The sequence below is a fragment of the Magnolia sinica genome, chromosome 2 (assembly GCF_029962835.1).
Source record: "Magnolia sinica isolate HGM2019 chromosome 2, MsV1, whole genome shotgun sequence".
Classification (NCBI taxonomy): domain Eukaryota; kingdom Viridiplantae; phylum Streptophyta; class Magnoliopsida; order Magnoliales; family Magnoliaceae; genus Magnolia; species Magnolia sinica.
The window spans coordinates 37,753,192-37,775,902 of NC_080574.1; the positions used below are offsets into that span (position 1 = coordinate 37,753,192).

A 22,711-nucleotide genomic window follows, 5' to 3' on the forward strand; every position below is an offset into this window, starting at 1 on the left:
ATGATATAATGTTACACTTCTTTGTGAGAGAAATTATGAAACTTTTTTGGCTAGTTCTCAATTTTTGAAAGAGAGCTGATTTCAGAGGAAAAACAATGGTAGGTGTCTTGTACATGCAGGATCAGATGCAGCAGAGAACACAACTCTTATAGTATGAAAACGATAACTATGAGAATACTCGTGATTAATTTTGCAAACTGATGGCTCATGAAACTGACCGCGCAGGATAATTATGTTCCTTTACTAATCTATCAGGTCTAACTGATGAGGAATTTGCATATGCTCATAATGAGATCTTCTTTTAGCAGCTAAGCTGATGATGTAAATCAGATAGTAAAAAAACATGTAGATCTAGGTTTTTTTTCTTTTTTATGAGTGATGGAATTTTTTTTTAAAGGCCTGCAAAAAGAGGCAAGAATAGAATACAAAAAAAGAAAAAAAAAAAAAAAGGGAACCCAATGGACACCAAAAAGACCACCAGCTAGAACTTTTTTATGAGTGATTGAAAATTTTATTAAAGGCCTACAAAAAGAGGCAAGAATAGAATACAAAATACAAAAAAAGGGGGTACCCAACGGACACCAAAAAGACCACCAGCTAGAAATGATTACAACTTAGGAGCTTCCATTCAGAAATCAATACTTTGACCACCATAACTGCCTCGGCTGAACGAGATGAATTCTGAAACTACCGACTATTCCTTTTCCCCCAAATTGCCCACCAAACAGTCGCCAGCGATAAAAGCCAGCTTTGGCTATCTCTCTTCCCTCCAATTCCCCCGTGCCAAGCCCACAAAAGGTCCCAGACTGAGCCCGGCATAACCAAATACTCCTCAAAAGCTGCTATGAAATGGTCCCAAAACTTGGACATGAAAGTACAGAAGATGGACAAATGATTGATGGATTTGGCATCCTAGATCTAGGGTTTTAACATGAAAGAAATACAAAAGGCCTTGATACAATTCGAACTAATTCAGTATGGGGATGGCACCATCATGGCCATGTGTTGATGAAATCAGGGCCTTTCTCATCAGATTGACTGTAACTATTTCTTAGAGTATTTTGGAGAGAGCTTCCAAACTTCATTTCTTACCGTTCCTGTTGCCCTGCTTCCGGGAAGCTCACCTCATGTCTTGTCCTGAAGAATAACAAAGGAGCTAGAATTTTTTTCTAACGATACAGAAAATTTATCAAGGAGGTTTTAGATCATCTTATGCTCTATCTTTGATTCTTGTAAATTTGTGGATGATATGATGGCAGATATATGCTTGGAGTCAGCCTAATGGCTAAATAATATCCAATTCACCAATCCACTTTGTTGAAATATTTTCTGCTTCAAGGACCTCCCTCGGTTATATTCTTCTAGTTCCAGTAAATCAGGTTGTCTATGGATCTTTGCTTGATTGTCACTTATTGAGGTTCATTATTTAATTCCCCAGGACAATTACTTTGAGGAAGCTTTGAAGATGAGAAATCTTCTTGAAGAGTTCCATCAGGATCATGGTCTTCGTCCACCAACAATTCTAGGTGTCAGAGAACATGTCTTTACTGGAAGGTATATCCATTATCTCCAATAGAACCTCATGTATGCTTGCCAACTGCTATAACACATTATTTTGTCTTCTGCAATGCCTCTGGTCTGAAATGCTGTGCAGTGTATCCTCTTTAGCTTCGTTTATGTCCAACCAAGAAACAAGCTTTGTGACTTTAGGTCAGCGGGTTTTAGTGAATCCTCTGAAGTAAGTCCTTATATTTTTAAGTTACTAATATATTTACATATACATGTTTTATTTATATTCCAACATATTCTAACATGTAATCTTATTTCAATGTATAGGGTGCGTATGCATTATGGCCATCCTGATGTTTTTGATAGAGTTTTCCACATAACAAGAGGTGGTATCAGCAAGGCATCACGCATTATTAACATTAGTGAAGATATCTACGCAGGTACAGCTTGTTTTGCCTGAAAGAAAATATTCTTCTGGTTGATTGGTTTGGTACATTTTATTGGGCAGAGTTGCATCCCGAGTGGTTGGTTTTGTTGCTTTCATTTATTGTAGTTGAAAGCAGGTGTTAATTAATTAAACTTTTTGCATTGAAAATTCTTGAGGAAAATGTGCTGAAGGATCAGCGAGCTATTATTTTGATCGACTCGTTGAATTCTGTAGTCTGTCAAACACTGTGAATTGTGAATGTTGCGAATGGACATTAAGTGGTTGTGTAATCATTCAGGTTATACAACCCAGTTCAATAGATAAAGCTAAAAGGTGTTGAGCTGTTCTACAGGGACAATTATACTTTGAATCTTTATTAGATGATTACCCTAAAGCTTGGATAACTTAATATCTCCAAGGTGCAGATTTCAGATGACTTACATTTTGGTTGTTTTTTTCATCTTGAATATAATTATATGACTCCTCCACCGAGGTTGTCGCTCTCACTGACAGGATCTTATTTTCTAATGCTTAGGCCCTAAAACTCATTATTTTATATCTTGATTGCCACTTTTTGTAACCAAGACTTTAAAAGGATGTGTCCTTGTTTCTCTTTATTGCTCCAAGCACTTGACTATTCTTGATCGGTGTTCGAAATATAATCAGTGGTGACTTTACCTCGGCTTCTGTGGTTCTGTTTATTAGAAACAAATTATTTTAAACACGTGAAAGTTTTCAATGTTGAGGGAAGTGCAACACATCAGAATCAGGTCTCAGACCGAACTAACTCAGCAAGCTCAGCTTGAATAAGCCCTTCACTCTGGATGACTTTGAATATGCCGACATCCTGCTACGTTTTCAGGCCTAGACAACAAATTGGAAAAACCAATAAGACATTATATGCACTATGGGCACATCTTTGTCGTTGTTGAGTTTTCTTTGATAGGATAAAAACTTATTGGCACTGGCCGTTAACTTTTGTTGGCTGCTGTTGACCTCGACCTGGTTCCAGCACCCATAGGGCTAGATATTATCCCTTTATAATTTTATAGTCACTAAAATCCAACCAGGAAACTTTTCTGTAGTCTAGTGCATCAACATCCTCTAGCCAATTACTACACCATGATCATAAGCAGTTGGCAAAATTAATCCGAGAGCCATCTTAAATTATTTCTTCATATCAAGAACCTATACAACAGTCAGTTCTTCTCCGATCCCACATCCATAACCAGATATATCTTCATCCAAATGACATTAAGATGTATTCTAGCCTCAACTTCACAGATTCTACATTGGCGGCTATAAAAGATGACTCTAACAAATAGTAGGAGCCAAATTATCTTGTAGGGTGAAGATAATGACAATTTGGAACAGAGTATATAGACTCCCATTTGTAATCCTTGCTAAATGAAAAGGAAAACCCATATGAAGAGGCCTTTGTAATAGATAAAAAGGGAATAGAAGACCCAAGTCTGCACACTTTTTTTTTTTTATTAAAGTGAGAACAGATCTGACTGGGGACACCCCCTTTTACTATTAATTACTTATTCTATGCATTCTCAGCCTCACAATGTGCCCCCACTATGAAATTCTGATGTTGTCCAAGCTCTTTCACGTATTTTTAAATTCACAAGCTATTTAGAAAAGAACCGTTGCAGCTTTGCAGCTATTATGAATTTAGCCAATTCAGTCCAAATTAGATTGTTTTCTCATTTCGACCAAGTGCATCAAGGTGTTTCCTCCTACGTCCTAGCATGGCCTCCCGAAAATTGTGTCCAACCATTGCCCGGTCTTTCTTGAGGTTGTAGAGGAAAATTAGGGTCCTATACCATTTAGATTTGAGCTCTCATGGCTCGAGGTGGACAGCTTCTCGGATCTGGTGAAGTAATGGTGGGAGTCCTTTGTGGTTGATGGCCACCTAGGGTTTGTTCTCATTCAGAAGTTGTGGTTATTGAAGGGGAAGGTTGGTCAATGGAAGAAGGAAGTTCATGGTAGGAGAGATGAGGAGACATAGTCCATCATATCCAAGCTGCAATGTTGAGGAGGGAGTGCCACTTTTGGAGGGGTAGTTAGTTAGAAGTGAGGCTTTCATGCTCGAATATAGGTGCCGCTCGAGGGAGGATGAGATTAAATTGAGACAACGATCAAGGGCTACTTGGTAAAGGAGAGAGATAATAACAACAAGTTCTTTAATGGCATAGCTGGTGCAAGAGCAAGGGTAACTGAATTCACTGTTTGGTAGTTGATGGTGTTAGGGCGGTGGAGAAACACAAGGAAGGAGAGGCAATTGTTGATTTCTATAAACACTTGCTTTTGGGGGAGGGGGTTTTAAGGCTTAGGCTGGATAACCTCACTTTCCAATCCCTCTCGACAGAGGATGCATCATCTCTTGAGCGTCAGGCATCTGGGGAAGAAATCAAAGGTGTCGTGCATGAGTTGGGTAGAGACAAAAGTGCTGGCCCAGACTGTTTTCCCTTAGCATTCTTTCAAGTTTTTTGGGATATAGTAAAATCAAATGTAGTGGCTTTCAATTGGAACTTTCTTCGAGAGTGGTAGACTTGCGGCGGAATTTGGTGCTTCATTCATAGCATTGATTCCTATGGAGGGAGCTGGCAGTTTGAAGGATTTTAGGACAATTAGTTTAATCGGGGCCCTATATAAGATTTTAGCTAAAATATTGTTGTCTAAACTCAAGCTAGTTCTAGGGAATATCATCTCCAAATTTCAAGGGGCTTTTGTGGAAGGTAGACAAATCCCGGATAGTGCTATGATAGCTCATGAGTCCTTGGTCTCGAGATTTAAGGAAGGATGTGGTAGTTTAGTTTGCAAGCTTGACTTGGAAAAGGCGTATGATCATGTGGAGTCGGAGTTCTTGGATTATATGCTTGGGCAACTTAGTTTTGTGATCAAGTGGAGAAGCCAGATGTCCACTTGTGAGTTTGGCCAAATTCTCAATCCTAGTTAATGGATCATCGAAGGATTTCTTTTAAGTCCTATGAGGTTTAAGGCAGGGCGAACCTTTATCGATGCTCGTATTCATGATGATGGCAGAGGCCCTCAGTAGAATATTGGAGAAAGGTCTTTGTGGGAGTGATAAGCGGCTTTAGGGTCGATAGGGGAGATCTCCAAGTCTTGCATCTCCAATTTGCTGATTATACTCACCTGACGCGTGGCGCTAATAAGGTCCATGTTGATAATTTGAGAAATATCATTTGATGCTTTGATATAGTATTGGGGTTGAAGGTGAGAAGCCTCTAAAATGTGAAATGTTGGGCATTGGCATTCCTTTGCAGGAGATGGAAAAGTTGGTTGCAATGTTGGTTGTAGACCGGGCTCTTTTCCCTCTACTTATTTAGGGCTCCCATTGTGCATTTGAAAACCTCTGAAACACCTATGGGATCGGGTAATTGAAAGGTTTGAGAAGAAACTATCCTCGTGGAAGTAGCGTCATCTATCTGTGGGTGGTAGGCTTGTTTTAATGCTGCCCTTTCTAACTTTCCACTTTATTTTTGCTCTTTTTAGATGTCCTATGGGGTTGATTAAAAAGCTGGAGAAGCTCGGGAAGGATTTTCTTTGGAGAGTTGTTAAGTAGGATAAGAGGAAATTTCATTTGATGAATTGGGATGGCGTGTGTCGGCCGAAGGTGAGTGGAGGGACAAGGATTATGAAGTTGGCTACCGTTAACAAAGCACTTCTTGGCAAATGGCTCTGGAGATTTGGAAGGGAAGTTGAGAGTTTTTGGAAAGAAGTTGTTGTGAGAAAATATGGGGTCGAGGATTCAGGTTGGTGGCCTAAAAAAATCAAAATAGTGCAAGGCTACGGGATTGTGAAAGGCAATAGCGGAGTTGAAAGGAAGTTTCAAGAGTGGAGTGGGATTTTCTCCGTGGGGGAAGGGTAGCATGTGAAGTTTTGGGAAGATGCTTCGCTGGGGGACTGGCTTTTAAAGGAGTCATTCCCTTGTCTAGCTTCAATTTCCTCGGATTTCGGATATATTGGTTGTCCGTTGGTTCTCTCAGCTAGGCTCATCTGGGTTGTGGACTCCTCCTTTCAAAAGGCACTTGAAGGAAGAAGAGGAGGTTGAGTTTCTCGCTCTATTGGAGCAGCTTTCGGTGGTCAAGCTTAGCTTGGAGTGGGATTCGATGTCTTGAACTCTAGAAAAATGGGGCTCCTCAATTAAATTCTTCTACTCATTGCTATTTGGATCCTCTCTACAGGCTGATCTGTCACACTCCTCTTACTTTTGGTCGTATGACTCCCCTAAGAAGGCTGCAGTTTTTGTTTGGTTGGCAAGATGGAACAAGATCCTCACTATTCATAACCTTCGCAAACAATGTTTAGTGCTTGTCAACATTTGCTCTCTCTATTGGAAGGATAGCGAATCGGTTGACCACCTCTTCATGCATTCTCCGTTTGCTAGGGGGGGTTGGGATAATTTCTTGTCTCTGCCTGGAATATCATGGGTGATGCCAAAGTCCCTCCCTGATTTCTTGTGGCATGGCACGGCAACAGAATTGGTAAGGTTGGGGGGAGTGTTTGGCATTTAGCTGTGCTTGTGGGGATGTGGGCATCATGGGGAGAGGAATAACCAGTGCTTTAACATTTCCTCAGGAGCTTATTGGGAGTCTTTTCCAAGGCAAAGAATTCTGTTATCGAGTGGGCAGCGCATTGCTCCACCTTGAAAGAGTGCTCTCTTGCCCGCCCAGCTTGGGTTGATTTGTAATTTTCTGTTTTTGTGGGCCCGTGGCCCTGGGCCCTGTGTATAGTTGTATTTTTCTGCTGTATATTGCTGGCCTTCTAGCCTTGTTTAATAAATTATGTTCTCTCCAAAAAAAGAAAAGAAAAAGAAAAAGACATTTAGCTCACCGCAAGAAACATTTTCTTCAAAAAATTATCTGATTTAGGAAGGTGTTAGGAAAACTGCTCACTCTCATCTAACAACCAGCTCAGAGTGTCAGTTATTGAAATTTTTTACTGTTTCAATGCTTGAGAAGTAAATCATGACATGATTGCGTGAGGATCCTATCAAGCATGCTCAATCCACTATCTAGTCAAATACTTTCTTTCTCTCTTGAGATATTCGAGTGTCTTTATTCCTTCGTGCTATTAGTCATTCTCCATATGGTATTATTAATTTCCTTAGATCCTTCTGGCCTGCTCATGTTTTGAATTTGCCATAAGCTGCTATTAGTTTGCACTCGCCATAAGCATACTATTATCAAATCAGTATGTCAAGTGTAAATTTGTGAAGCAATCATGAGAAGTCCTGTTTTGAATCTTGTGACTGGGGAGACAGGATTCATGAAATTTACCCCGTAATAGTGGGTCACTGGGTCAAGGCTATAATGAAGATGCTGATGATGATTTTGGTCATTCTTGCACATTGGCTTTGCTTCATGATCTTCATTACTTGTTTAGCTTTAGACTTTCGGGCACAGTTTTAATTGGAGGAGCTGAAAGGAAAATGACATAAATTATTCTGCAATTGATTTATAATTACTTCTTCAGTTATCTTTAACTTAGGTGACTTGCAGGGTTCAATTCGACTCTACGCCTGGGAAATGTTACTCATCATGAATACATTCAGGTAATAGAGATTCAATATTTGTTTATTTGATGTGTTTACAGTTTTGGAATATTACTTAACTTGATTTTAACAGGTTGGCAAGGGAAGAGATGTTGGACTGAATCAGATTGCTCTGTTTGAGGGGAAAGTGGCTGGTGGTAATGGTGAACAAGTTCTTAGTAGGGATGTTTACAGACTCGGGCAGCTCTATGATTTCTTCCGCATGCTATCATTCTACTTTACCACTGTTGGATATTATTTTTGTACTATGGTATGATTACTTTTCATGATAGACAGAGACTGTTATTATTTCCACCCTAAGCATCTAGCAGCTTGACTTATTGACTCCAGCAATGTATCTAAGTATGATTGCTCTTGTTTTCACTCATGCTTTTGAAATAAATGAGTATTACTGAAATTATTGATGTTGTATGGTTTGTCATTTCAGAAAAAAAGAGTCCATAAAGTTCTATACCAGGAACTTACTAAAAACGCAATCTATGTATCTATTAAAATTCCCTGAGTTCTAACAAAATTTATATTGATAATTACCATTGGGCTTGCAATGGCCAAGCTGAGAGAGAAAATTCTGAATAGGCCTGCCCTGATAGGCTCAATGTCTGCAGTTCAGAAACGAGGCCTGAGACCTTTCCAGGTCGTATAGTTGTGATCCCTGTCAAATATGAAGCTCATCAAAAGGTAATAAACCTTAATAGTGTATTCCAAAGATGGCTAAATAGACCTTAATAGCTTATTCCAAAGATATTTCAAGTCCCTCGGTATTTTCTATTTAACTCTCTTGCTAAAATTGTGCAAAGAACAACCAATCAAATAAAGAAAATGTACAAAAACACCCAAAATTATCTAGACCATATCATTATGTATAGGCAAACCAACTGAAGCAAATTAAAAAATACCAAGTCATTAGAACGTAACATAACTCTAGATCACTTGTGAAATAAATTTAAATACTGTGTAAATCTGAACATTACACAAACGTTCCCTGACCTGCCACACTTATAAGATAATACACAGATTGTTGCAAGACAATATTAAATATGCGATGTTCACTAAGACCTAAATGAACAACAGCGGCAGACATGTTCACAGAAATGCACCTAGGGGTGGGAATTGGCCTTGGTAGGCCCGAGCCCAGCATGGGCCTAGCAACCAGAAAATTTTGGTTGGACCCAGGCCCATCCTGGCCCGGCTGGAAATTGATCAAATCCCTATTTCCAGTGTAGGTTCTTAATCCATCCCATTGATAAGATGGACCACCACAAGTGCACCAAAAAAAAAAAAAAAAAACCTCTACATGTAAGATGCATCTGTTGCCTAACTGATTATTGGAACAGCATATAAGTGTAATATAGCACATGTAAACATAACACTGGGCATGGCCACTGGGCAGGCTGGGTTCGGCTAAAATGACCCTAGCCAGGCTGACCCGAAAATGATCAGGCAATACATGCTGGCCCATGCCCAGCCCTGTCTAAAGCCAGGTCGTGCAGGTTGTCCATGGTTAGGTGGATAGTGGGTTGCTTTGGCACGTGATACGGGAACAGGTGTGTGGTGTGCTACCTCTGCCAATACATGGTACACTAGGGGTAGGATCATGCGTGTCATTCCAATACATACACTGTGTATGCAATATAGTTTTGTATATGAATTCAAATTGCAACTTACATATAAAATGATGAATGTTATTATTATTGACTCCGCATGCTTAGTGTTCTATTATAACTAATAACTAAATAAATAAAAGTATAAATCTCTACATTGTAAATAGAAATTTGCAAAACTTGATCAATAGTAAGAATAAAGTCCATAACTTCAGGTCGACCAAAATACCTATCTGGATCACAAATAACCCATAATCCAGATTGCTCAATCCAGAACAAAAAACATGGGGGTTCCGTGTTTTGGGTAACATCGGGCATGTTTCTGCATCAATTCAAGCTGGTGTTATTTTTATTTTTTTTTAAAGATTCATAAAAATTAGTGTAACACTGATATTAGGAGCTATGCACGTTCAGCCATTTGCTTCTCAAGCACGACAGCTACTTATAATAGTTTATGGGTGCCAATAATATGCTGCATAAATATTATAGCTTCCTTATTTGCTTCATCTGAACCACTAATGTTTAATTGTGTGCTTGCAGCTTACGGTGCTGACAGTGTACATTTTCCTATATGGGAAGGCATATTTGGTGAGTTTGATCTTTATTTGTCTACATATGAAGATTGCCCTACATAAATAAAGTCAGACAAGTGTGTGTGTGTGTGTGTGTGTGTGTGTGTGTGTGTGTATAGTTGAAGTTTCTTGGGGATTTGGTTCTTCGAAAGGATTAATGTTTTAAAATTCGGACTGGGCTAGGCTGTAAGACTGATTTGGATGGAACTGGCTCCCGAAATGGGCTGGGTGACCGTAAAACTCAGTCAATTTTGGGGACTACTTTTGTAACCAAAAAAAAGAAGAGTCATAGCTCGAACCCATGGTTTGTACTTCTCTAACCACTATAGTAACAGCAGATTATCTGCGGATTCTTTTTGTTTAAATGTAGCAGGTTTCCATGCCAAATGGGTCTGACCAATTGGACCAACCACCTGCAGAAGTGGGTCGAGGTCTGGCCCAGGTTTTTAAACATTGGAAAGACATTTAGAAGCCGTACTTGCATGGTTTACTTGGATGGTTTTCTCATGTGCAATGGAGACCAAGAACTGAGCCAGTTAGGCATTTGGTAGAAGTCGAAGGCTCTAAAAGGGCAAGGCAAAGGCCCCAAAGTTGCGTAGAGGTAGTAAGAGAAGACTTGACTACCTATGATCTAACTATTTAGTTATGGCCCTTGATAGAGGATTCCAGTTCTTTAACAGAAAATTGATTAGACTATGCCTTGTAGAACTAACTAATCCCCATCGTTATGTGTGTGAAAGTTGGATACCTGGTTTGGACAAATGCCAAGACCACGTTGTTGGTAGCAACAATGTTCGAAATATCGGTATCGCGTTACATGTCACACCATTGGGATACCGATACATATCGGTTATCGCATGGGATATATCGGTCGTATCGTGTAATGTATCATTGTTGTTGGAAACATGGGGAAAAATTAGGAAACTTCAGTGATTGTTAAAGAAGGCACCAATATATACTTAAAAATCAAAACATTACAAAAAACAAGTGCACATAATAGGTTTCTTTGTATGGGGTCCTAATCTATGCTTTAACTGAGTTGATGCAAATATATTGAAAGTCTATTCATATAATTTATGAATGTGAGAAAACATGTGGAAACACAAGCAATACATTCAAAAGCAAAAGAAGAACACTAGATCAAGTTATATACATGTTTGATTTTATGTTTGGACATAAAGATTGCAACTGATTTGCGAGAAATTGGGAATTTTTTATTTTTTTTCAATTTTCCACAACTCGGCCCATCTCCAAATCTCGAAATCGAAGCTCCCAATTCATAATTTTTCATGTTCTATGAAAAAATATGGATTTGTAAGAATTTGACACTGATTTAACATGATTTACAGAAGAAAAAAAATGATCGAAAATCTTCACCAGATCAAACATGTGGGATATATCACACTAGTGTGTTTCATATTGCACAGGTGGGATACAAGATATATCGTGGGATAAATCGGCCGATATCGTCGATACTTAGAACATTGATTGCAACTATGTACTCTCAAGTCTCAACAATGTAGCGCTTTGGATAACAGCCCTACTATGTGGTTAGCAAAATTGGGCAGCCCAACCGATGTTTGTCACACCACATATTACGATAAGGATGCTATTCAGCAAAGCACTCTCCTTGTCCCCAATTCACCACCATTCCCTAAAATATTCATATGCCCAAACCGTCATTCTTCTTGGATTTAAAACTATAAATTGGCTCAGGCAGTCAATGCGATGGCTTAGACAAGTCATGTTGGTAGAATTGGGGCCCTTTTCCCTGTCTAGTAATGCATATCTTTAATATGATGTCCATATCATGCATATAGTTATGATGGACCTCATCATGAACACGATTTTAAATATTAGTTACGATACAGCCATATCCACCATATTGTAACTGTATGGGCCACCCTCATTATGCATTAGAGGGTGGACCAGTCCGTTAAGAAAAAAAATGGGTCGTATTGGCCCATATCAACCAATATAGGCCAATATGCCCCCATGTTGGCACCGATACAGGGCAGTTATGGCAGATGCAGTCATAAAGACCCTAGTTTTTAGTTTTTTCAAGTTTTTTTTTTTCCCATTTTTCACTTCTTTCTTCATTTCAACCATAAAGGAGCTTGGAAACTAATTTTAGACTAGATTTAGGGTTATTTTGAAGATCAAAACACAAAATTTAAGTGGGATTCGACGAATCAAAGAAGAATGGACCTTTTTGGAATATCAAAAGAAGTTGTAAACCATCGCTTTTTGTTTTTTAATTTTTCATCTTCTTTTTGTTGTATCCATGTGTAATGGGACCTAATCCACCAAATCATGCTTATTTTGTGTTCAATTAGGACATATTTGGCTGACTTTCAACATGTGTGATTGAATGTCATTTTTCTCGATAACGTATTCATATCTTGTTGAGATGGGAATACATAATTCTGATTTCAGGCCTTATCTGGAGTTGGTGAATCCATTCAAGATAAAGCTGATATATTGAGGAACACTGCCCTGACTGCTGCTCTGAACACACAGTTTTTGTTCCAAATTGGTATCTTTACAGCAGTTCCAATGATTTTAGGCTTCATCCTTGAACAGGGTTTTCTGAAGGTATAGAACTATTAATTCTGCTCAAGTATGCTGTCTCACACTTTTTAATATTTTGAGTAGCATCCTGAGGCACAGGCGAAGAAAAGTCTTCTGCTTGTTCCCATCTTATTATGATTGTTTTGTATTCTTTGTCTATGCTTAGAGATTGTTAGATGTGCATCATGAATTAGTTCTTGAACATGTGTATCTATTCTATTGTTGAATTCAGCCTAATCAAGGTTCTATATCATGACCACCATTTTGACTAATATCTTTCAGAACTTTGTAACTTGCAACTGCCTATAAGTAAAATGTTTTTTAATCAAGTTGGAACTTGGAAGCACCCACCAAACGATTTTGTTACATAATTAATTGGCAGTTCTATAACACTAGTATAGTAATCAACTTTTGCTGGCATGATACAAGCAGATGTATAAATCAAATAGTAATGTTATTTCTTCTTCAACCACCTGAAGGATGCAAAGCTATGTAGACATGCTCATCAGTTTTATGTTTAAATAGGATCCTTATTTTCAAGGAAACAATTTTTTTAAACCAGTATCTGTCCAATCATGATGAATAACAGTGCGATTATTTTTTCTGTTAAAAGCCATCAGAATTCAAAAGCGAAAAAAAATAAATAAATAAATAAAAATAAAAAAGTCTTCCTGAGATTCACATCAATAGGCATCATCATCATACCCTATCCCAAGATTCCCAACTAATTGCACATGAATAGTATGATAAAATTATTGGAAATTATACTAGAAATGTCTAGTCTGGTGCTTCAATGTTGTGCCCTGGCCATTTCTACAATTGTCATTTTCAATTGAAGTAGAATACTGACCAATGCTTGAGCCAGAAATTTTACAAACTGCATTGATAAATTGTTATCCTTAGAGGAGATTTCTTAAAGGGTCTTTTATATATATATATATATGCATTCAATGTAGGATTGGTTATAGATGCATGACAAAATCTTCTTTAGTTGGTTTTTGGTTGTTTCTCACCATTGCTAGTAGGCACAGCAATGAGCTGGACAGTGATCTTATGATGGAAGTCGGATGGAGAAAGTCATATTCTATTGATTTCTTAAGATATTAGTTTCATGGGTGTATTGCAACTTATATATTTATTTATTTAAAAATTTTAAAAATAAATAAATAAATAAATAAATAAGCCAGAACACCACAACTTACAATGACGTCCCTGCCATTTCTAACCTATCACTATGGTTGGAACCCACTTTAAGACATCGATCTTCATCCTCTTGAAAAATTCACCCCCCCCCCCCCCCCAAACCCTAAAAAAAAAAAAAAAAAAAGCAACAACAAAAAACACACATGCCACACAAGGAAGAGATCACCAATAGACCTTGGCAATCTATAGTAAGCACTCTATTCCTTCTCGATAGCCCGGGGGGTGGGGGTTATAACTGCATCACATGCCCAGCAAGCAAGGAGTCAACTCCCTGTAAAAATACCGTATACAGAAATGAACGGATTTGACCTTGGACCACAACATTGAATCCATCACTCCAGGAGACAGCCTTATGTAATAGTGCCTTGTCAATAGCCACTTGCAATTGTCTATAAGTAAAATGTTTTAATCAAATTGGAACTAGGAAGCAACCACCAAATGATTCTGTTACATAATTAATTAGCAGGTCTATAACACTAGTATAGTAATCAACTTTTGCTAGCATGATACAAGTATATGTATAAATCAAATAGGAATGTTATTTCTTCTTCAGCCACCTGAAGAGATGCAAAGCTATGTAGACATGCTCATCAGTTGTATGTTTAAATAAGATCCTTATTTTTCAAGGAAACAGTTTTTTTGAAACCAGTATCTGTCCAATCATGATAAATAAAGTGTGATTATTTTGCTGTTAAAATCAACAGCCATCAGAATTCAGAAGCGAAAAGGTAAAAAAGTCTTCCTGATATGCACATCAATAGGCATCATCATCATACCCTATCCCAAGATTCCCAACTAATTGCACATGAATATTATGATAAAATTATTGGAAATTATACTAGAAATGTAGTCTGGTGATTCAATGTTGTGCCCCCGTGATATCTGTAAGTGTCGTTTTCAATTGAAATAGAATACCTACTAATGCTTGAGCTAGAAATTTTACAAACAGCTTTGATAAATCGTGATCCTTAGAGGAGATTCCTTAAAGGGTCTTTTTTGGAATTATGTATACAATCTAGGATTGGTTATAGATGCATGACCAAATCTTCTTTAGTTGGTTTTTGGTTGTTTCTCACCACTGCTGGTAGGTCACAGCAACGAGTCAGACAGTGATCTGATGATGGAAGTTGGATGGAGAAAGTCATATTCTATTGATTTCTTAAGACATTAGTTTCATGGGAAAGGCATTGCTGCCCTTTTTTTAAAAGGTTTCTTGACTTATATTATATTTATATATATGTATATATAAAAGAGCCAAAACGCAACAACTTACAACACCATCCATGCCATCTCTAACCAATCACTATGGTTGGAACCCACTCTAAGACATCGATCTTCATCCTCTTAAAAATCCGCCGCCAACTCCCCTAAACCGCATGCCACACAAGGAAGAGAGCATCGATAGACCTTGGCAACACCCAATGGGTGTTGAAGAGTGCTAAAGCTTCCCACACGGCCACACCAACTGAGCAAATGCGCAGTGAATGAACAAGTGATTCATCGATTCCGCATCCCTCATGCACATGACACAACAATTGGGTATCACTATTGCTCATGTACATATTATCTATAGTAAGCACTCTATTCCTTCCCGATAGCCCGTGGGGTGGGGGTTATAATTGCACCGCATGCCCAGCAAGCAAGGAGTCGACTCCCTGTAAAAAAGGCCAAATACAAAAACAAACGGATTTGACCTTGGACCACAACATTGAATCCCTCAATCCAAGAGACAGTCTTATACAATAGTGCCTCGTCAATAGCCAAATGAACTCTGCCACTTCCTCATCTGACAAGTTCCTTCTACGAGGGGACCAAACACCAACATCTCCCAAGGCAAAACAAACTTCGAGCAACAATTACACACTGATCCAGAGCGATGCCCACTAGCCTTGGAAACTCCTCCTGAAAAGGTCGCTCACCAATCTAGGGTTTGACAACTTGTCCGAGACATACCCAACTCGTCCAAATCAACTTGTTTACGGCCATGAATAAGTCAGATCAGTACAATGAGCACCTGTTCCAGCGGTGAATCAGGGTGACTCGGATGTGAATCAGCGATTTGCTGCCCAACTCGACTGACACGGGCATGCCTAGGCAACACGACTCGCCCGAACTCAAGAATATTGCTCCAATGTCGACGACTTGGTGCCCGATTGAAATATGCCAAAAAATAAAAAACTTTTCTGATCAAAGAACAAAATCAAACAAGAAGAAGAAGAAATAGGGGGAAGAGAGATGTGAGAAAACCTCGAAAATGTACAGAAAAAAGGGTTGGTTCTCAAAGATGGTTTTGGGCTGCTGCAAAATGGGTTTCTGATAACAGATTAATTGAGTGATTGGCAATTTTTTTAAGCTTTTGAAATGGGGTTTTGGGGGAGATGGGAAGTGATGAGAGAGAGAGAGCGTCTTGGGCCCGAATGAGTGGGGACTAGTCCCCGAGTCAGAAAACCATGTCAACAGCAGCTCAAGGGATGGGTTGTTGAGTGCCTTGGGCATATGCCTCAATCACCTTTTAAAACACTGCCTTCCTCATGCCAGTTTTATTATATGTTTTTGTATTTCCGGCCTTTTGTACTAAACATGGGATTCTCTGCACCTTACCTTTTTAATAATGATGTTTGCATTAGCAACTTCACGTCGATTTCTCTTACTATATCAGTTAGTCATCAAGCAATTTCTGCTGCAGGCTGTTGTCAGTTTTGTCACAATGCAGTTTCAGCTGTGTTCTGTCTTTTTCACATTTTCTCTTGGCACAAGGACTCATTACTTTGGTCGTACAATTCTCCATGGTGGTGCAAGGGCAAGTTTTCGCAATCTCTTTATGCTCTTTGTACATTTTCTTCTCATCTAAATTGATCGGTTTCTTTACTTCGCCGATTCTGTATTCAGTATCAAGCAACCGGCAGGGGGTTTGTCGTCCGCCACATAAAATTTTCAGAGAATTACAGACTTTACTCCCGAAGCCATTTTGTAAAAGGGTTTGTAATCTCACAACCAGATCCTTAAGTGCATGGATTGAAAGCAAAGCTATATTTTTTATTTTATTTATTTATTTATTTTTTTACTTTGTAGATTAGAAGTCGTGCTCTTGTTGGTGGTATACCTTGCATATGGGTATAATGAAGGTGGCGCAATTTCCTACATTCTTCTAACTGTTAGCAGTTGGTTTATGGCACTTTCTTGGCTTTTTGCTCCCTACATATTCAACCCATCTGGATTTGAGTGGCAAAAGTAAGTATCTGGTTACTAGTTTTCTTTTTAACTGTTTTGTATCCTATAGAATTGTGGGTTCAGAACAGAGGGTGTCATATCCAGGACAGTGGAGGATTTCAGGGAGTGGACAAATTGGCTCCTGTATAGAGGAGGAATTGGAGTTAAGGGTGAGGAGAGTTGGGAAGCTTGGTGGGATGAGGAACTGGTATGGCTTCAGCTCCTAGTCATTGGAAAGGACATTTTATTGTGTTTATTTTATAATGGTTGCGCTCCCCTGTAGAAGTAATGCATGTTTACATATGTCGCTATTTCTAGTTGAAGGTTGATCTGTGTAATGTTGTTATATCCATTCTTACATTTAGCTGCCCACCCAGTGGTTCTATCATTTCAATGACATTCTCAAGCATTTTACTTTTTTCCATCATCTGGTTGTTTGTTGCCAAGAAAAAGTTTGATGAATATAACAATCAATATGCTATTGCTATAATAGGTATCACGCTTGGATTCTATTGATGCTACATATACGAGCTAGTATAGTATATATTGCAAAACTTGTACATATTGCCACAACTATTTCTGAATACCCTTTTACAACCACCCTTCTTTTTTTCTTTTTTTTAAAATCCTTGTCCAACATCATGTATCCATATCTAAGTAGCACCAATTTTGATAAATATTGCGTGCTTATGTAATGCGTCAACTGGAAGCTTATAAAAGCATGACCAATTTAGTATCTACTTAATTTTGATACTCAAACATCATGCTAGTGACCAGAAAGCCACTACTTGTAATGGAACTTAAAACATGGTATACCATGCTTTTTCACCTTTTCATTTAAAATTGAAATTGTAATTATCGATAAGAATTCATTAATGGTACACTAGATGTTATCATAAAGTTCTGATGAATGAGCATGCTAGGGTTAGTTTTATGCTTTCTTCTTGTGGTCAGGTTGCTTTTGTGATCACTTGATTGTTGATTGTGAAGTATCACCTGTACAGGCACATATTCGTACAGTTAGGGGGAGAATATTGGAGACAATCCTTTGTACAAGATTTTTGATGTTCCAGTATGGCGTCGTGTACAAGTTGCATTTAACTGGAAAAAGTACATCATTAACGGTAGACACTTTCTTACAATCTTGCAGTTATCTTACTTTGTTCACAGCTTATGTTTTCATGAGCTATGCAAGTGTTCGTGCATCATAATATTTACAGTTGTGTCCTTTATTTGGCTTAGATGATGATGATGATGTCCTTTATTTGCATGTTCAGACTGTAACTGATTGCAACTGTTCATGCTATGGTTGGCTTCCATTACATTCATTGAATAATGGCTACAAAGTTTCAAAAAGAGAAGGCCTTTCATGAAAAAGTTTCAAAAAGAAAAGAATCGGATATCTTGATTATTTTCATGTTCTTGTTCAACTTAACCTGGTTCTTGTTGACCTTGTGTGATATTTAGGATTTTACTCCTACCTTCTTTTTTCTTTTTTCTCTTCTTTTTTTTTTTTTTTTTTTTTGTTTTTTGGTAATCATCCATTTCCCTCTTTCATAGATGTTCTTACACTTGAAAGACTACTGGTTGAAAATGAAGGATCAGAAATTCAAAACCATTTAGCCACGCAAAAAGATGACCTGACTTCACAAATCAGACATGACTTAGGTCAGTCTGGGTAAAAATTTATTAGAAAAGAAAAAAATAATAGTATAGAAAAGTAGAAACATAGAAAAAAAAAATTAAAAACAATGGTAAAACCCAAACTTCACTCCTTTTTATCGGAACCTGAACTTAATTCATGATTCATGAATACGATGGATGCGTAAAAGGGTTTTGCTTAGCCCTCACACTTGTGAAGCCCTGGCCATCCACATGTTATCACACATGCCAATATGGCATGCAGGTGCAAGATCAGAGTTTCCATTCGGGTAGGCCACACTATTTAAATATTTTTGGCTAAGAATCAGGCTGTTTCACTCAGGTGGTCCTTTGTATAAAAAGCGAATGGGTGGATAGAAAAGTGAATGTTTCAGTCATTCATTTGTTTTGTACATTGCCTGAGGAATGAAACTGTCTGGCTTTTTAGGCCAGAAGCCAGAAGCTCTAAACTGTTTGTACCATATGATGGAAAGCTTGGATCTCACACACGTGCCGTGTTCACACATGTGCTTGCATGTGGATGGGCTTGGGACCAACATGCATGTGGGCTTAGCAAACCTCATCTAAAAAAAGTAATACATTTTACTGTGATAACTTTCGTGAGATTGAAGATGTATGTTATGAAATAACATTATAACTTTTTATGATCATTGTTATGGTCTAAGTCCCAAATGCTATGGTACCAACGAATGTTTTAAATATCGGCCAATATATCCCACGATATATCTTGTATCTCACCCGCGCAAGACAGAACGCACAGGTAGTGCCGATATATCCCACATATTCGATCCGGCTATCATTTTCAATTTTTGATCCTTTTTTTTTTTGTTGAAATTATGTTAAATCAGTGTCAAATGGTTCCATTGGTTTTTCATGTTTTGCATGAAAAATCATGGAGTTGGAGCTTTGATTTCAATATCCATTGGTTCTCCATGTTCTCTATTTTTTTATTTTTTATTTTTATTTTGAAATTTTCCTTCAATCAGCTATCAATTGAGATTTTTATTTTTTTTTTATTTTGAAATTTTCCTTCAATTAGCTGTCAATTGAGACTAATTTCGAAGTATTTAGAAGTATTTGATGAAATGATCATCACATACACTCTAATTTTGAAATTTTAGTGTAGGTGGTCCGATTTGGGGAATATTGGGATTTCTCCCAAACTCCTTGCAATGTTGCACTCCAAACATGGAATCAAGCATGCATGAGGGTTGATCTACTGATTTGTGAGTCCTTGTATATTTTTAAAATGTAAAAATTATTTTTTAATTAAAAATTAATAAAATATTATTATTTTTTTCAAAATTACCCTTCAACTGGCTATCAATTGAGACTAATTTCGAAGTATTTAGGAGTGTTTGATGAAATGATCATCACATACACTCTAAATGTTATGCATTCAATTTGAATATAGTTGCTTTAGTTTAATCAGACAACGCATAGCTTAGGACCTTATACAAAGGAAACCTATTATGTGCACTTCTTTTTTGAGATGTTATGATTTAAAAGTGTGTATTGAGGTCTTTTTTAACAATCTCTGAAGCAGTGTTCGAAATATCGGTATCATGTTACGTATCGCATTCTTGGTATACGGATACGTATCGGTTGTCACATGGGATGTATCGGTTGTATTGTGTAATGTATCGCTGTTGTTGGAAACATGGGGAAATTGGTTGAATTTTTCGATGAAACTTCGGTGATTGTTAAAAAAGACATCAATACACACTTATAAATTAAAATATTACAAAAAACAAGTACACATAATATGTTTTCTTTGTATGGGGTCCTAATATATGCATTGTCTAACTAAATTGATGCAAGTATATTCAATGTCTATTCATATAATTTATAAATGTAGGAAGACGTGTAGAAACACAAGCGATACATTCAAAAGCAAAAGAAGAATCACTAGATTAGGTTACAGACATGTTTGATGTGATGTTTGAACACGGATTGCAAACAATTTGCGAGTAATTAGGAAATTTTGATTTTTTTTTTTCAAATTTTCGCAACTCGGCCCATCTCCTTCAAATCTCGTAATCGATGCTCCCAATCCATGATTTTTCATGCAGAACATGAAAAAGTAACAATTTGACACTAATTTAACATAATTTATAGAAAATAAGAGCATCAAAATTCGAAAATGCTCACTAGATCGAACATGTGGGATATATCGCACTACTTGTGCGTTTTGTATCGCACTGGTGGGATACAAGATATATCGTGGGATATATCGGCCCATATCGTCGATATTTAAAACAGTGTCCTGAAGTTTCATTAAAAAATTCAGCCATTTTCCCAATATTTCCCTATATTGTCCAAAAAGTGTGATAAATTACCCGATACAAACGATATATCCCATGCGATAACCGACACATATCTGTATGCCAAGGGTGCGATACGTAACGTGATACCGATATTTCGAACACTGGTGTCACTTACCTTGGAAAATTCTTTTTTGTTGTGTGCCTAGCAAATTCCCCTCAAAATTGCTTTAGTTGTAAGAAAAGAAGTCCAAACAAACCTCCCAAATAATCAGACTCAAAAGCAGACTGCTAGCCATGCTTCCACAAACTTTGAAACAGGCGCTTGTCATATCACCTTGAACATCCAAAAACAAATAAGAAATCAAAGACGCACCAAATTGAACAAGAAAAAGGATATGATTCACCATCCCTTCTCACAGTCCATCCACGTCAAATTCAAGTGCAAAGAAAACATTTATGGCATGCAATAACTTATTAAATTATTCACCCTTTGGAAAGAACTATTATATTGTATCTCATCCTGTACCAGGCTCGGAATAAATTGATGTGCAGTGACGTGGAATTATGAAAATTACTTTTGAACACAAATTCCCCCTTTTTTTTTACTGCAGGTGTATGGCCTTTCTTGGATCGTGCTAGCAGTGTTGATCATTCTTTTCAAGGTAGGTAGACAAGTTCATGGTCGTTGCCAATTTGCAAACTTTTTAACATAAAACTTTTCTTGATTTTTAGATTTATTTTCCTTCATGCTTGTTGATTTTCAGGTCTTCACCTTTAGCCAAAAGGCATCTGTAAATTTCCAGTTGGTGTTGCGCTTTATCCAAGGCGTCTCCTTCATGTTGGCATTGGCTGGTATAGTTGTTGCAGTCATAGTAACAGATCTTTCCCTGCCTGACATCTTTGCGTGCATCTTAGCATTTGTGCCAACTGGATGGGCAATTCTCTCTGTAAGTACTTTGGATCCCTTCACCCCCCCAACAAAAAGGAAAAAGCCTTCTCATCCCCATTACATGTCAGCTACATTTTTCAGCAGACCTCAAACCAGATGTCACTGTCTAAAAAATAAAAATCCAAGGTAGTGGCTTAACAGGATTGTGGTTCAATCTGTCATGAAAATTGTTTGTCAATTCAAAATGTCTTAACAGTAAACGTAATAGGTGAGGTGATCTGAAATGCATACATGAAGTGACCTCTCTTGTAAGATCACTTCCTTTTTTCTTCTTCTTTTTTTTCTTTTTTTTTTTTTTTTCTTTTTTTTCTTTTTTTTTTTTTTTTGTGTTTTCCTTAGGGAGTCATATTATGAAAGTGCCAAATTGTTAAATGTTTGAGAAATTTGAAGAACATCTTGTCGTCTTTCTCCAGCATCCTTTGCTTGCATGAATATTCAGCGAAAGCTGCTGCTCCCACTTTGAATTTGCTCTTCAGGCTCACGCTCCCACTCCTGCTTCCTTGGCTTTCATAATTGCTAACATTTTCAAATACATGTTTTCCCTCTTGTGACAATTTTTCTGAAAATATGCATTATAACCACACATGTGGACCACCCTTGCCACACGTGTGGTCCCACAGTCACTCATGTGACCCTCATATGTTTGGGTTTGTGTTGGGCTTTGCTTCAGCTAGTCTTTAGGCCCATAAGTCATGGTTTATTTTTAGTCCAAGGGGTATAATTGTAATTTTCTTGTATTAAGTGATCACCCTAATTAAACTAAAAGAGATGTGAGGGCATGAGGATCATGCTAAGCTCTCTCCTCTCCTTTTCATTTCCTCTCACTTTTTTTCTTCTCTTTTCTCCATCATCGACTACATGGTATCTAGAGAGTAGGTGATCCAATAACCCCCACTCTATCCTCTTTCTTTTTATGTCTCTTCTTTGTAGGAAACCCTAACGTGCTTGGGGCTGACCTAACCTAATCCCTTTCCCTCCTTGTACCACTGCTTGGTGGGTATACTCATGTTCGACAAAGGGGCGTTAAGGCCCACTTTTTTTGTTCTACCTGTGTGATGGGTCAAAGTGGCCCATCTCTTATCTTCAATTGGATCTATGGTTAGATTTGAAAGGTAAGGTCATATTGCTTGTGTGACATCCAATTCAGTTGAAAGTT

General features: G+C 37.8%; 1 protein-coding gene across 4 annotated transcripts in view; it reads left to right on the top strand.

Moving 5' to 3' along the window:
- LOC131236972 (callose synthase 9) overlaps window positions 1-22,711 on the top strand; it is a 181,408-nt gene that overhangs the window by 151,244 nt on the left and 7,453 nt on the right. For all 4 annotated transcript variants that reach the window (XM_058234558.1, XM_058234560.1, XM_058234561.1 and 1 more), the window contains 14 exons: window positions 1,439-1,554; window positions 1,655-1,738; window positions 1,837-1,949; window positions 7,468-7,520; window positions 7,594-7,770; window positions 9,662-9,709; window positions 12,130-12,288; window positions 16,154-16,267; window positions 16,357-16,445; window positions 16,540-16,698; window positions 16,783-16,885; window positions 17,682-17,801; window positions 21,218-21,268; window positions 21,371-21,553. In XM_058234558.1, coding sequence (XP_058090541.1) covers window positions 1,439-1,554; window positions 1,655-1,738; window positions 1,837-1,949; window positions 7,468-7,520; window positions 7,594-7,770; window positions 9,662-9,709; window positions 12,130-12,288; window positions 16,154-16,267; window positions 16,357-16,445; window positions 16,540-16,698; window positions 16,783-16,885; window positions 17,682-17,801; window positions 21,218-21,268; window positions 21,371-21,553 — 1,569 coding nt within the window. The remainder of the gene's footprint in view (window positions 1-1,438; window positions 1,555-1,654; window positions 1,739-1,836; window positions 1,950-7,467; window positions 7,521-7,593; window positions 7,771-9,661; window positions 9,710-12,129; window positions 12,289-16,153; window positions 16,268-16,356; window positions 16,446-16,539; window positions 16,699-16,782; window positions 16,886-17,681; window positions 17,802-21,217; window positions 21,269-21,370; window positions 21,554-22,711) is intronic.